This window comes from Furipterus horrens, unplaced genomic scaffold (assembly GCF_987537825.1).
Source record: "Furipterus horrens unplaced genomic scaffold, mFurHor1.1.pri manual_scaffold_6, whole genome shotgun sequence".
Classification (NCBI taxonomy): domain Eukaryota; kingdom Metazoa; phylum Chordata; class Mammalia; order Chiroptera; family Furipteridae; genus Furipterus; species Furipterus horrens.
This window is the reverse complement of record NW_028327176.1, coordinates 193,834,266-193,849,497: the sequence shown is the minus strand read 5'-3', so window position 1 is coordinate 193,849,497 and position 15,232 is coordinate 193,834,266. Positions and strand designations below refer to the sequence as shown.

Below are 15,232 nucleotides of genomic sequence, written 5' to 3'. Positions count from 1 at the left end.
CCGTCTGTGCTCTGTATCTAGGGGTCTCTGCAGGTACCTTTCGCAGCCTGGAACACCCCCCGTCCAACAGCCTGGGGTGGCTCCTCAGACATCTCCTAAAGTAAACTGAGGTTTAAAAAAGTAGCAACTGTATCAAAAACATATAACGCAAAATACTACATCATGCAACTCAGTTTCCTCTAGACATGCTGAGACGTTTAAACACACTCCAAAACGACGGGACGTCTCACCCAGTGACGGCTCCTGCACAGGATGGCAGTCACTGTGGCCCGTGCATCCATGCCACAAGCCCTCCCTGGGCAGGACTCTGCCCAGCCGGGCAGCTGCGCTGTGCGGCAGTGCTGGGTGCTGGTCTCAGCCCCTCTGACAGTGTGAAAGCAAAGCCAAAATGTATGTTGTAAGGCTTCTGATAATCATATCGATGGTAGTGTTCTGTGGTTTTGTGAACATCGTGTGTGTAATGTGAGATAACTTATTATTTTAACATGTTTTTAACTAATAATGTTCAGTGTAAAACAACATATAATACAGACCTGGTTAAATAAAACCCCAGGAGACCTAGATCTGAATTAAGACATATCGGTGTGAACTCGTGAGGTATTTTATCCTGAGAACTTCTAAACTGTATCACTTCATGAGTATTCCAATGAATGAGAAAAAGTGAAATGATTAGGATCTCATTATTTACAATCCCCTAACAAATTAACGATAGATCAAGAAGAGAGACAACCAAACATTTGATTCTGAACGGAAGCACACGGCACTTAGCCGTGACCAAGGGCCTGAGCCGCTGGAGGCAGCCGCCCACCTGCGGGAGAAGCAAACGAGAAGGCGCGGAACTGTGAGAACCTACCAGTCACACGGCCTGAAACCTTAAGGACAAGAGATGGAGGAAAACTTAAGGAGTAGAACAGACATAAAAGCCTACCAAATGTTTAAAGATGGAAGACTGGCCTCTCATCGGATGGTGGTGGTTTTCAGGGGAGAGGGTGTGCCTGGCCTGGGGCAGGAGGGGCTCTGGGGGCTGCAGGTGTGGGCGAGTCACAGGCCGCATCTGGGGAACAGGAGGAGCGCGATAGGTGGCACACGACCGAGACACGTCTGAGGAGCACCTGGCATTTTCAGGCAGTCCTTCCGTTTTCATTGCAACGGACAGTGAAATGTTGATTGAAACAAACAAGCGAACACTGAAATGATTTCAGGCGTTATTATCTAAAATACAACTTTTTAAACAGTGTGATCACATAAATCTTACAAGGCATCGTTTATAACATCAACCTGACACTTTTATAAACAGCATTTATTGTACAGATGCTGAGAAGAGGAAATATCTACAGCCGTTTGTGTGCACTGATACGTCTGTCCTGTCCTGCAATACTGCAAAGGCGGAATGTGTCTGGCACAAAAATAAACCCTGCGAGTTACAAATCAGAAAAACAACACTTTTAAAAAACATTTTTACTTTTCTGGTAGAAATATAAAAACTGTGGTTTATGGGGAAGAAAGCAAACAAAATGAAAAGTCCAGTCAACTGTAGAGGTGGCTTTAACACTCAAGTTTTGTCCCTTAAATCAACATGTCGACAGCATAAGTGTTTAAAAGTCGAAATCTAGAGGAAGGGCCGCCCGGTGCCACCACCGCAGTGACGCCCAGCACCCAGCGCCCACACCACCGCCACGTAAACGTACCAGAACCGATTGGTTTTCAAAACCTAGCGGGTGGGGAGGGCGGGAAGAGGCAGAGCCGTTACGTCGTCTTCCGGAAGCCCTTGAGAATCGGGTAGATGTTTTCAAAGGCCTCGTAAATTTCTGCTCTGACTTTAGCACCTATGAAGACAAGTAAGAGCAGCAATGAGAATCTGAAAGGGTTTTCTTAACCTACGAAGGGGTAAAATAAAGGCTTTAAAACAAAACCACCAGCACACTTTTCTTCATCGCAGTTAGATCAGCACACACAGGCATCCCTGGTCACCATCCTGGTTTTGTTTCTGAAGCAGTTTTTTAATGAAAGGGCTTTTCAAAGTACTAAAGCCTCCGCCCCCCCCCCCCCCCCCAGCAGGTGTCACTGTGCTGGCCTGGCACCAGACTGTGGCCACAGGTGCAGTGACAGTGACAATGGCTGAACTTACTCTCCAACTGCCCAGTTGGGGGCGTGCGAGAGGCAGCCACACACTGATGTTTCTTCCCTGTTTCTCCCTCCCTTCCCCCTCCCTAAAAATAAATAAACAAAGTCTTAAAATTTAAAAGGCCTCTTTACAAGTCATGACCAATTGTCCCAACGCAGCAAAATTACGTCTCAGCATTGAGAAAACATCATTCTTAAAACTTTCAAACCTTCAGACACTCCTTTCTGTTACAACTTACCTGTTAATACAACTTTTCCAGAAACAAAAATAAGGAGAACAATTCTGGGTTTGATCATTCTGTAGATTAAACCAGGAAATAACTCTGGCTCATAACTAGAAAGAAAATGGCAGACAATTTACAAATTAAAAGTTGCCCATGCTTTCGGATAAAAGACCTGTACAAGCGAGAACATGGAAAACCGGCCACTGTACGGAGGCACATCCTGCTCCCAGCATCAGAGGAGAGGGGACCGCAAGGTCAGGGAGGCCAGTGACCGGCTAATGACTCTGGTTTTCTGACCTAACGGGAAGGCGCCACATTAATGTTCTGAAGCCCACCGGACTTTGCCCAGTGTCATTCTGGACAAGTTTAGGGGTAGCATTTGTTCCTCAGATCTGGGAGTAACATTCTGTCTTTTAATCGTTCCCATCTCGTCTCCTTAAATTGTAATGTTTGCTGGCGGTTAATGCCAGGCAGGCCATTTAACCGAAGTGACAGAAAGCATCCTGGAAGGATAAGGGACCTTTCCTGACTGCTGACTAAACACTCTGTTTGTGGGTCTTATTCTGATCCTAGTGACATCATCCCACTAGCTCAGAGGTTGAAAAACAGTCAGGATCTATGTGTAATCTAGTGGAAAATCGGGAAGGTTTCTCAGAGGAAGAGATGCTCCAGGGGATGGGAAGGCCTGGGTGCCATGGAGGCAAGGCAAGCCTGAGGGTGCTGGGTGCTGGGTGCAGGGAGGCCAGAGAGGGGCCGCCTGCCTGGCAGGTCTCAGCAGGAAGAAGCAGAAGGATGAACAGAAAGGACATTCATGTTGCTGGCGGATCTGATAAAGACTCAGAACAACTGGGGGAAAGTTGATGTGCGAGGTGGCAAGTTTCGCTCACGCATTTGAAATGCGTCCACCGAGCAATTAACTGACAGAACGTGCGGAAGAGAATCGATTCCGTCCGCTGAAGGGGCTTTTCCCATCACTGCAGCTGTTGGGAGAAGCTCCGCAGTGGTCACGGCAGAGCTGCAGGTTTGTACTCACAGGCCGGTCATTCTGCAGACGCTTTGTCACGACCGATTCAACAGTGCCGCCCAAAGCAGCCGCAGCGCACGGGAGACTCACCTGCTGAACTGCTGGTGGGTCAGCACGAGCCCTTCCAGCCGGATGGGGAACTTCACGTCACAGCTGCCCACCATGTTCTGAATCTTGAAGTCCAAGAACTTGGCTGGGAACCCCAGCTTCTGCACAACTCGGGCGTACTTCCTCGCTGCCAGTCGGGACTGTTCTTCACTAGGGGAAGGGGAACAGCGAGCTGCTTATCCTCAAGGCCAGCTAACAGGGTTACCACAGGCACAACTCTTTACAAAGTGTGACCTGGTCACCTCCTTCCCAATAGAGTAAGACCAGCAGACTCGAACAAATTTATTGTAAAGTAACCCGGTGTCCTTGGCAGGAAACTAGGCTACAAAATGCCACCCCCCCCCCCAAATTCACCAAATCACTCACAGCCAAGAATTTACAGACGTGAGACTTACGACCATCACTGTCACTGACACCACTGCTATCACTCTGTGTCAGCCCACAAATTCCTATCGAAATGAACACTGATGGGCTTCGTTCTGACAGGAAAATGCTGCCGTCACTTGTGTCTGAAGAATGTGGACACTGATTCTACCCTATTTCGGACCCATTTCTGTGACTCCCCTGTGGGATCAAACTGTGACTTAGAATGCACAGCTACGGAAAACAGAGCGAGAGCAGTTATAGTGTCATACACCACACTCGCAGGTGCAGGTACAGGGATGAAACACGGACACGCAGTGCTTCCCTGTAAGGCTAATGCATTTATTCCGGGTTTCTTTCATAATAAAACCATCACCCAAACAGGTGTACAGCGTTCAGTCTGAGCAAGTGCTCCGGGCAACGGAGCAAAAAGTATGCACAAATCGCCTGCAGTGCAGGGACTGGCTCGGAGCCTCCCCTGATCAACCCCAGGCTCCTGCCATTTTGTCCCAAGGACGATACACCCATCAAGACCCCTGAAGAGAGAGGGACACGGAGCCGAGGCAGACCCACACCGGCCTCCTGGAAATGCTGAGGCCAGAGCCAGGATATCCACACTGAGGCCTTCCCTTCAGCAAGACAACCTTGAAGTTCAGAACAAGCAAAAGCATCCACAGCCCCCTCTACGTGTTAACACCTCCAAGAGCATCTCATTTTAAGTTCAATTCGCTTCACTTGTTACTGGTCTCCACCCCTCCTTGTGCCTCCTGCCACGTAGGTGGACTGTGAGGCAGGAGGAGACCAGTCAAGGCCCCTAGAGCTCACTGCCCACAGATGCAGCGCACGGGCAGCGGCGCCCAACGCAGAGGCCCAGGGCGAAGGCCATGCGCCACTGCCCAAGCCAAGGAGGCCACTGCTCCCTCGTGATTCCCAGCTAGACCGTTTCCCTTGCAGGTCAATCTGCATTACGTATACAATTTTTTAATATAAAGGGATCCTTCTTAATAGTTTTGATTTTACATATTACCAAGCACACATAAAAGCAACTGGATTGTATGGACATAAGGAAGAGTAATGTACATCCAACACTCATGCCTGATTTTAAGGAAAAGTGACTGTTGACTAAAGTGACTGGAACCAACCATTGTCATAAGAAAGCAGCAACAACATGTAAAGTGCTGGCCTGCCCCCTGGGCCCACGCGACGCAGACAGGAGAGTGGCTCCATCGCACCCACCTCTTGGCGCCCGTGCACACCATCTTCCCGGAACTGAAGATCAGCGCGGTGGTCCGGGGCTCCCGGATCCTCATGATCACGGCAGCAAACCGCTGAAACAGTCAGGGACGGGGTGCAGGGTTAGGAGAGCCAGAGGATGACTGCGAAGGGGACCCGGTGCCACGCGGGACCCCCGCCAGGCAGCGGGAGATGCGCATGGAGCAGACCTGTGAGGACTGAGCAGGACACAGTCTGCGCCTTCTCTCCTGCATTCCCACAGGCTAGGTGCTATCTGCGGCTTTCCCCTTATCTGATTACATCCCTACTAAGTACCAGGGCCTGTGCTTCTACCTTTTATTTGGTGCTTCTCATGACCGGCTTCTGTAACTGCAAACTCCGTCTGAAAACCTTCCCCTCCCGAGGGAACAAATACACCGATCCCAAGCTTGTCCACGGATACTGAAGGGGTCTCCTGTCCCCACCGGCTTTTAGAGCCGGCATTCGCATCCCACTGCAGCATGAGTTTTTTGAGCCAGGGGCCCTGAGAAATGACGTCCTGTATTCTAGTCTGAAATACGTTAAAATTGCTCTGACCTTGGGGTTATATTCAGCATTTCGGGCACGAAGTGCAATGGTCTTCAGGTCAAGTTTACAACCAAGATTCACTGTGGATACAATATTTCTGCAAAAAAAAAATTGAAAACACGATTTATTCACTTAACTTTTATAGGATGAGGTGCTAGATGATTATCTAGAAACCTGTTTCTTTCACAACTAATTTAATTTCACTAAATTCTTATTTTAACATAACTTAATTAACACTTTAAAGACCTGTTGGTGTTTATTACGTGTTTATACCACATACCATGGCAAGCATTTTATTGTACATAGATTATTGCTTAATACAACGCACATGGAAGTGATGGCTATTTCAGGTGAAGACGCTGAGGCTTGAACAGGCGACCAGTTCAGAGCATGCGCAGCTGCTCCGTGCCAGAGTCGGACGTGGGGATCTGCCCGGAGCCCTCGCCTTCCACAGTGCCAACGCCGCACCCCCCGAAAACCATTCTTCACAAAGAAAACAGGCAGGACACCTTTCTCTACCCTCTCCGAATAAATGTCTTTTGAAAGAGCAAGAACATGGTATCTTGGCAAAGGAAAAAAACCTGTTTTCTTCTGATTAACCCTCAGACATTACCAATGGATGCTCCCTTTTTAGTATTATGTCATTTTATGAATAACTTACAAAATATATAGAAAAAACTACGTTAGAAATTTTAGTATAAATTCAATTTCATTGGTCCAAATGTATAAGCACAAGCTACCAATTTATTTCTTTTTACTTTTTTAAAGATTTTATTCAGAGGCGGATTTAACGGCGGGCGCACCAGGCGGTGCCCTGGGCCCCGACTTCTGAAAGGCCCTGCAAAACCCCAACTTTACACTTGTTTCCAGTGACGCCAAGTTTGGTTTCATAGGTGCAATTTTAATTACGTACAAGTTTACAATGGGCGGCAAAACCTGGTAGCATGTTTATATTCGTTTATTTCCATTATTTCATTAATACGCTGCATACTACACACAGACTCCGCGGCACAGGCCCCGCGTGGCTGCGCTGTCAGAGCAATAGAACTGCATTTGCTGCTTTGTACTCACAAAGGTTCTCCTGCGGTGCACACGGTGCACACAAAGACTCAGGGTGCAAATTAGTGTGTGGTTTGTGCTTGTGTCGTGTACAGTTTTAAAGACAGTTTTCTGTGCATATAAATGAATATTCAGGTGAGTTAAAATTATGTTAAAATAAAATTAATTCCTATTGTTGAAATTATATTAAGATAAAAAAAATTAATTCCTGTTACATCAGCAAGAAAAAAATTTAAATGTTTTCACATATGTAATTTTAATTTCAAGTAAAATTCTATGATTTTTGGTTCAAATTTCTGTTACTCCTATTATATGTATACTATCATTAATTATAAGTATACTTTTACATATGTTCAACTATTGGTTCAAAACTTTATGATTATTATTATGCTACCATAAGTTATATTAAGCATATATTGTATTCAAATTTTATTGGAACTAAAACATCAATAGTACATAATGTTTTCTAGTTATTTTAAAATACGGTTAACATGTATTTTTATTTTCCCTGTCTCTCTCTTTTTTTTAAGGGGCCCGATATTTTCTTCTGTGCCTGGGTCCTCAACCAACCTTAATCCACCTCTGATTTATTTATTTTAGAGAGAGGGGAAGGGAGAGAGAAAGAGAGGGAGAGAAACATCGATTGGTTGCCTCTCACACACCCCCAACTGGGGACCTGGCCCACGACCCGGGCATGTGCCCTGACTGGGAATCGAACTGGTGACTATTCTGTGTGCAGGCCAGTGCTCAGTCCACCGAGCCACACCAGCCAGGGCCCGGCTACCAGTTTCTAACCACGTTGTGAGAGCTTTGTACTGAGGGCAACTCACTGGGACAGCTTTGCTTCCCTTGTCCAGCAAGAGCCAGCAAACTGGAACCAGGGCCACTGTCAGCGCCACCCGCTTGAACCCTTGGGTCCCTTTGCAACAGGGCCCAGCGGCCCACTCCTGGGACCCCCCAGGGCAGCAAGAGGACACAAGACAAGTACTCACTGAAGCTGTGGCACAATCCCCGAGCTCTCCGAGGCCGGCGTGGCAGGTGTGATGGGGGTCATGGGGGTCATGGGCGAGGGGTACAGGGGCGTGGTGCCCGGCAAGGGTGCCGTCGTAAGAGTCTGTGAGTGGAAGAGCTGTGGCGTCTGTCCTGAGGCTCCCTGAGTCACCTGCTGGGATGCTGACTGCTGCACCGCAGCTGTCACCGTTGTCACCGCTGCCGGCTGGGCAGGCGGTGGCGGCGGCTGCTGCTGCTGCTGCTGCTGCTGCTGCTGCTGTTGCTGCTGTTGCCGCTGCTGCTCCTCCAGGAGGGACAGACTGCTGGTGCTCTGAATGGGCTGTGGCGTCAGCCCTGTGCCGTACGGCATCATCGGACTGAAGATGGGGATCCCGGGGGTCATGGCGCCCTGTGAAGAATCAGAGGAACGTCAGGGGGACAGTGGGTCAGGCTGGCTGGTTCCACGCGTGTAGCCTTCTGCTGTGGACGGGTCATGGCGCATAACAGGAAGCCTTGCTACTCTTACACACCCCACCTCCTTCGCTGCTGTGACTCAGCAGGTACGTGCTCAGGGTTTGGAACTGACGTGGGTGTGAAGCCCTGAGGAAGCTGCTTCGCTTCAGGCCAACCTGGGGGTGGCGCTGCCTCGAGATGGTCAGAAAGAGCCCCAGACTGCACTGCGGTGCCTGCACGCCCTGGTTTACACTACGACCCTACGCACCATCGGGAAAGCACCCGCATCCAGCTCAGAGGGTGCGCTTCCACGGTCACCCCGGAGAGACCCACTTATAGGCTAACAGGGGACACTGACGTGGTAGCAACAATGACAACGGTGATTTGAATACGACTGAAAAAGCTCAATCACTGCTCTCCACAGCATTTACACCAGCAGACTCAGAACAGCATCAGGAGCTTCTCCGCGCTGCTTCTCCACGTCTGTAGACACTGTGACGCTGCTTATTCTCCTGAGTCCTCCCGAAGCCCTTTGGGAAAGGGGAACACATGCTCCTCTTCCCATATGATGCGAGAAACTGACACTCAGAGCAGGTATGTGAGCTGCCCAGGACCACAGGTCTCGCTGGAAACTTAGTCAAGACCACCAGCACGTTTCTGACACCCAGTCTACTCTCCCCTCAAAATCCACGGAGACTGTGGAGACTACAGAGCTCGCTTCAGCTGTGACCCTCTTAAAATCACACCCAAAATTTCTGCATGGAGGGACCCAGTTTCCATTAGACTGCAAATGGGTACAAGACCCAAAAAAGAGCAGCAACCCTTCCCCACGTCCACCACTTCATTTGGTAGAAAGTGTGAACTAAAGCATGTAAGATACTTATGTCTGTCTCACCAACATGGTGACAGAAGAAACATGGAAGGAGAACAAAGGACACACTGTGGCCCAAGGACAGGCATTACCCACAGTATCTCCCTCTTAACTGCTACAAAAACACTGGCTGGGAAAAAGGCAGGCTGCATCAACTGAAAAAGACCACTGTTGCCCTGGCTGGTGTGGCTCAGAGGACTGAGTGTCAGCCCGCGAACCAAAGGGTCGCAGGTTCGATTCCCAGTCAGGGCACAGCCTGGGTTGCGGGCTAGGTCCCCAGCTGGGGGCACATGAGAGGCAACCACACATGGCTGTTTCTCTCCCTCCCTTTCTCCTTCCCTTCCCTTCCCGCCTCTCTAAAAATAAATTAAAAAGGAAAAGATGCAACTAGAAAATAATGGGTGAGAGTTGCTTTTAAAATCAAAGACCCTATAATTACTTGGAACACCATCATAGGTATTTATCAAAAAGTTTTTACGTGAAAGGAAAATACCATATGATACCACCTAATACAGAAGTCTAGTGAACAATACAAACAAATGAGTAAAATTGAACCAGAGGCATGTAAACAAGGAGCAGAGTAACAGTTATCAGGGAGGTGGGGGGGAGGGAGAGAAGGTGGGTAGGTAGTGGAAGGGTTCAGTAAAGGAACTAGAATAAATGACCCATGGACACGGATAACGGGGTGGGGACTGGCTGTGGGAGAGGGGTGGGCTGGGTGGGGGGAGCAATGGGGGAAAAAGTGGGACAGCTGTCACAGGAAAACAATAAAAATAAATTTAAAGAAAAAGTTCTTACAAACTTCCAGTCAAGATGGAGGTAGACATGCTTTGCCTCCTCACGCAACCATAGAAAGAATTACAATCAGATCTCAAAAATGGACAACCAGAAGCATCAGAAAATGGAGCTGTATGGAAGTCCGACAACCCAGGATTTAAAGAAGGCATGTTCACCCAGACGGGTAGGAGGGGCAGCGCCACGGAGAGGAGGGCGGAGGTGGCCTGAACAAGCAGCAGCAGCAGCACTGACGGCCCCACATTCACACGTGGTGGGTAAACACTGGCAGCCCCAGGCCAGACCGCACAGCCCAGAGCGCCAGTACCTCTGGCTGTAGGAGCCAGTGGGGGTTGGGACGGCGCAAGAAACTGACATTTTCGCTGCTTACAGAGCCCACGTGGTCTTGGAACACATGCAAACCCCAGGGCAGCAACTGGAAGGGCAACCAATCGCATCCAGGAAGTGGGTGAAGTGCCTGGAAACTGGGTGAGTGTTGGGCAAATTGCCAGAAGCCGGCAGCGGCTCCGTGGCCTCTCGGAGCCCCCACCACAGGGACACAGGCTGTGAGGCGGGCTGTCACCTAAGGCTTCGCCCCACACAACTCCTGGGTGCCCTTGCTACAAAGGCTATGCTACCAAGATGGAGTAAAGGCAGCTCTGCCTAACACACAGAAATAAACAGAGAGGCTGCCAGACTGAGGAGACAAAGAAACGTGGCCCAAATGAAAGAACAGAACGAAACCCCAGAAAAAGAACTAAGTGAAATGGAGATAGTCAGCTTATCCACGCAGAGTTTAAAACACTGGTGATCAGGGGACTTCCAGCCAAGATGGAGGAATAAATACATGCACTGCTTCTCCTCACAACTAAGAAGAAATTTACAACCACTTCAAAACTAAAAAAACCCAGGAAAATAAAAAAAATTAACACAGGGAAGTCCAACAAGAAATAAAGAAGAAATGATCAACCAGAAGGGGAGCAGGAGCAGAGCGGGAACGGAGAGGAAGAGGAGCGGAGCGGCGGCTGTGGGCCGAGCTTGGCGGCAGCTCCACTAGAGGCGGCGCGGCTCCCGGGAGAGCGGCGGGCGGGAGCGGCTGGCAGCCCTGCCAAAAACCACAGTCATACCGTTTGAACCCGAGAAATGATCCCAGCCCCAGCCTAGACCACACGGCTTGCAGTTCCAGAGCCTGGGAAAATAAAGCCGCAATGCTTCTGACTGTGAAAGCAAGTGGGGACTGGGGCGGAGGCAGAAGCTGCGGGTCCCGAAAAGAAGGCGGCTTGCTTAGGACGGGGAGGGGGAGACGTGCCTGGAAAGGCGGCAGCAAGCCACACTGTTCCCTCTCAGACCCCTCCCCCACCACAGCGCCACAACCTGGTGAAACCGGTCACCCTGTAGTGACAATACCTAAAGCTCCACCCACTATAACGTAAGAAGAGCGACAGCCCTTGCCCAAGTCACAGAGGCAAACCGGGGAAGATGAGGAGACAGAGAAGTACGACCCAGAAGCGGGGGCAGATCAAAGTCCCAGTGGCACAACCAAGCAGTGAGCAGACAGCACGCCTAACGGACGGGGAGAGACAGCCTGACAGATGCACAGTCTGAGGCCTGGTGATGAGGATGCTCACAGCTCTGACAGCAGAGATTACACAGGACGGGGAGAGAATGAGGGCTGTCCTGGCTGAAACGAAGGAAAATCCATATGAAACAAGTGGTGAAGGAAAGGAAACTACGGTTCAAATCAACAGACTGGAACCACGACAGAAGGAGGAAATGAGAATTAGAAAAAATGAGGAGAGGCTTAGAAACCTCTGGGACAACTCATAAGTGGGCCAACATCCGAATCATAGGTGTGCCGGAAGGTGAAGAGGGAGAGCAAGAAACTGAAAGCTTATGTGAAAGATAATGAAAACTTTCCTAATTTGGGGAAGGACATGGACATACGAGTCCAGGAAGCACAGAGAGTCCCAAACAAGCTAGACCCAGGGAGGACCACACCAAGACACATCATAATCAAAATGCCAAAGGTGAAAGATAGAGAGAGAACCTTAAAGGCAGCAAGAGAAAAGCAGAGAGTTACCTACAAAGGGGAGCCTATAAAACTGTCAGCTGATTTCTCAAAAGAAACTTTGCAGGCAAGAAGGGACTGGCAAGCAGTATTCAAGGTGATGAAAGGCAAGGACCTACAACCAAGATACCTCTATGCAACAAAGCCATCATTTAGATGGAAGGGCAGATGAAGAGCTTCCCAGACAAGGTAAAGCTAAAGGAGTTCATCATCACCAAGCCATTATTATATGAAATGTCAAAGGGACTTATTTAAGAAAAAAATCAAAACTACGAACATTAAAATGACAACAAACTCACAACTATCAACAACTGAATCTAAAAAATAAAAACAAAACCCAACTAAGCAAACCAGAACAGGAACAGAATCAGGTATTAGGATCATTTGAAGGGTTATCAGCTGGGAGGGGGGAGGCGAGAAACGGGGAAATGGTGCAGGGACTAAGAAGCATGATCGGTTGGTACAAAATAGACAGGGGGAAGTTAAGAATAACATAGGAAAGGGTGAAGCCAAAGAACTTACATGCATGCCCCGTGGACACGAACTAAGGGGGTGGGACTGCTGAGGGAAGGGGGTGCTGGGTGGGTGGAGGGAACAAAGGGGTAAAATTGGGACAACATAATCAATGAAACATACTTAATGTTTTTACAGAAAAATACATATTTTAGCTTCCAAGTAACCCCCCACACTCCACACTCCCACGCGTGTTCAGAGCCCCGCAGACCTTCTCAACGAAACACCGGCGGCTTACAGCCGCGAGGCCGCCCCGGGCAGCAGACGCGGCGTTACCTGCGGGGAGGCCAGGCCCTGGGCGTAGGGCGGCAGGCTGCTGTTCTGCTCCATGGCGCTCACTTCCTTCCGCGCGACTCGGTGCCCGGCTCCGCGGCTGCCTCAGCGCCCGGTGCTTCCCTGGAGCATCCCCAGCGGGACGGCCTCTCCGAGCAGCTGCCTCCGCGCTCCGGTCCCTGCGCCGCGAGAAAGTGCCGCTGCTGAGACAAGTCGGAAGTTCACCGTGAGAACTCAGAGAAGCTCGACCCGGGAAACCAGATTCGGGGTCACACACAGCCCCTCAACACAAACCCACGGACGAAGCTCCTGTGGAAGGCACTCTACGTGTTAACACTGGGGTGAGTCCCTTCACGTGTCTCGGGGCCGCGGGCAAAATGGCCGCCAGGACAGGCCCGTCTGCTTCCGCGCTCCGTGCAGGACTCGCAATGCTCAGAATGAAGGCGTCAGTCAGCGCTGAAAACTCGGGGGGAAAACCACTCGGGGAAGACGCGTCCCTAAGCAGCCCCCACGCCCGAGCACAGACGCGTGAAGGCGCTGCACACACCGCGTACTGGGCCAACTTCGGGCCCTTAAACATGCTGACCAGCCTTGACCCGCACTGCGCGGCGCTTCCGCGTCGGTGGGTGTGTAACTGGCTCCATCCGCTCCTGGGCGGTCGCTGACTCAGCTGCCGTTTAATAAAACGCTGTGACGGGGGCGGCCTGGACACAGGGCTTCGTTGCCGCGAAGACTCGACCTGCTCGGAACACGCACACGGGCGCGCCTGCCCCGGGCTGTCCTTCTTGCTTGGCTGGACACGTGAAGCGACGGTGAGAGCGGAGAACCGAGCGCCTCGGCTCAGAGGCCCGTGGTCCGTCCGCGTAGGGCGCGCGGCGCTGCGGGGGGCGGGGGAGGGGCAGGGGGGGGCGCGGAACCACGCCCGGCGCAGCGACGGCCCAGCACCCGCGGCGTCTGGTTGTCACACAGGCCGAGCGCGCGCCCCTCCCCCTCGACTGCAGTTTGAAGGCCTCGCCCAGCAGGGCCCCTGCGGGCCTCGGTTGCGAGTTGGGAGGCAGGCGCCGCCGCAGCGCGCACCGGTGTTTCCGGGGTGGACGAGGCATCCGCCCATCGCCTCGCGGGCCAAGGGCCACAGAGGCGGCCAGTCCCGGCGCTCCCTCCTGAGCACAGGCCAGAACCCGAAAATGACAAGTGTCAGAGGTGCCCGGAAAGTTCCCCGTGGGACACTGTTACCCTAAAGCCACAGAAGTGCTGCAAACACAAGAACACGGAGGAGAGATGGCGGCAGGGCGGGGACCTCGGCCTCGCGCGCGCGGACTGCCCGGCCCGGCCCGGCCCCTGCGGCCCTTCGCCCGCACGGAGTCGGGACGGCGCGGCCGGGTCGGCGGGGAGCGTTCCTGCGCGGCCTGCGCGCCCCGGCCTCCACCCGCCCTCTCCTCGGGCCTCGCCGCACCAGCCTCCGAGAAGAGGAAACGCCACCACGGCTGTTACCTGGAGCCAAGGCCGACAGCCGCACCCGCCCGCGAACACCGAGTCAAACGGGAGCCGGCCCGGAGCCCGCCACGGCGACCCTCGGCGACCCCTCCTGAGCTCCCGGCGCGAGTTTATCGCGTCACTTCTGCCAGTTCCGCGCCCGGCTTCAGCGAGCAGCCCCAGCTGGAGCGGCCACCATGGGCAGTGCGGGCGTCCCTCACTTCCTGTGCATCCTGGGAAAATCGGTTAAGGGGGTGGGGGGGGTGCAGGGGGGCGGAGCTACCAGGAGTTCCGGGGCGGGGCCCTTAGGCCAGGGCGTTTTCTGATTGGCCGTTGCTGGAATTAGGCATGACAATCTTTCTGACCTTTGCAAGTTACCTGCCTCTCCACCTGGAATTTTTCGTCCTTTTAAAAAACTTCCTTTCCCAGTCAGAGCACATGACTGGGCTGCACGTCAGGTCCCCAGCTGGGGGCGCGTGAGAGGCAACTGCGCATTGACGTTTCTCTCCCTTTCTTTCTCCTTTCCCCTCTCTCTAAAAATAGATAAATAAAATAAAATTAACCTTGTTAAAAATAAGTTAATTAAAAATATATTAAAGAACTTAAAATTGTAGAACATATTCACATAAGGTAGTGAATACACACATGTGCGGATTAACAGACGGTTATAAATCGAGAAACCGAGTGTTGCCGGCGCGTCCCCCTCAGTTACGTGGGGTGCGTCCTGAGCTGAAACCCGTCCGTGGCCGACGTCGCTGTGACACCCTGAGCTGACGAGCATTTGCTCACTTCCAGACTCGGGCTATCGAGAGCAATTTCACGTCGACATTCTCGGACACGCCTTGTGGTGGGGACTCGGCGCGCACCTCTTCACGAAGCCGGGCGACGCCAGTCCCGTCTCCACGTGCGGCGGCAGCAACCTACACTTCGATCCACGACTCGACTCTCCGCTGCCCGTAGTGTCGCCAATCTATTTGTATGGTCGGACTTTAAGTTTTTTGTCACTGAGGGTGCATTCGAATGTTTGCCGAAGGAAAAAACCCTCCCACCTCCGTCAGCTTCGGAGTGGGGGCCCGGCGGGGACGCGGACCGCCGGGAGCGGGGCCTGGGTGCGC

General features: G+C 51.7%; 1 protein-coding gene across 4 annotated transcripts; it reads right to left on the bottom strand.

Moving 5' to 3' along the window:
* Positions 1 to 1,191: 1,191 nt before the first annotated feature.
* On the bottom strand, positions 1,192 to 15,230 carry TBP (TATA-box binding protein). 4 transcript variants are annotated; one of them, XM_090280111.1, is made up of 8 exons: positions 15,042 to 15,230; positions 12,648 to 12,847; positions 7,695 to 8,101; positions 5,653 to 5,740; positions 5,080 to 5,171; positions 3,463 to 3,630; positions 2,364 to 2,458; positions 1,192 to 1,826 (listed from the first exon to the last, which is right to left on the bottom strand). In XM_090280111.1, the coding sequence occupies exons 2-8, from the start codon at positions 12,699 to 12,701 to the stop codon at positions 1,747 to 1,749; spliced, it is 984 nt and encodes a 327-aa protein (XP_090136237.1). In that variant the 5' UTR covers positions 12,702 to 12,847; positions 15,042 to 15,230; the 3' UTR covers positions 1,192 to 1,746. The 4 variants fall into 4 exon arrangements, with proteins under 4 accessions (XP_090136237.1, XP_090136239.1, XP_090136236.1 ...); XM_090280113.1 differs by having other exon boundaries at positions 12,648 to 12,844; XM_090280110.1 differs by lacking the exon at positions 15,042 to 15,230 and adding an exon at positions 14,136 to 14,363.
* Positions 15,231 to 15,232: the final 2 nt, after the last annotated feature.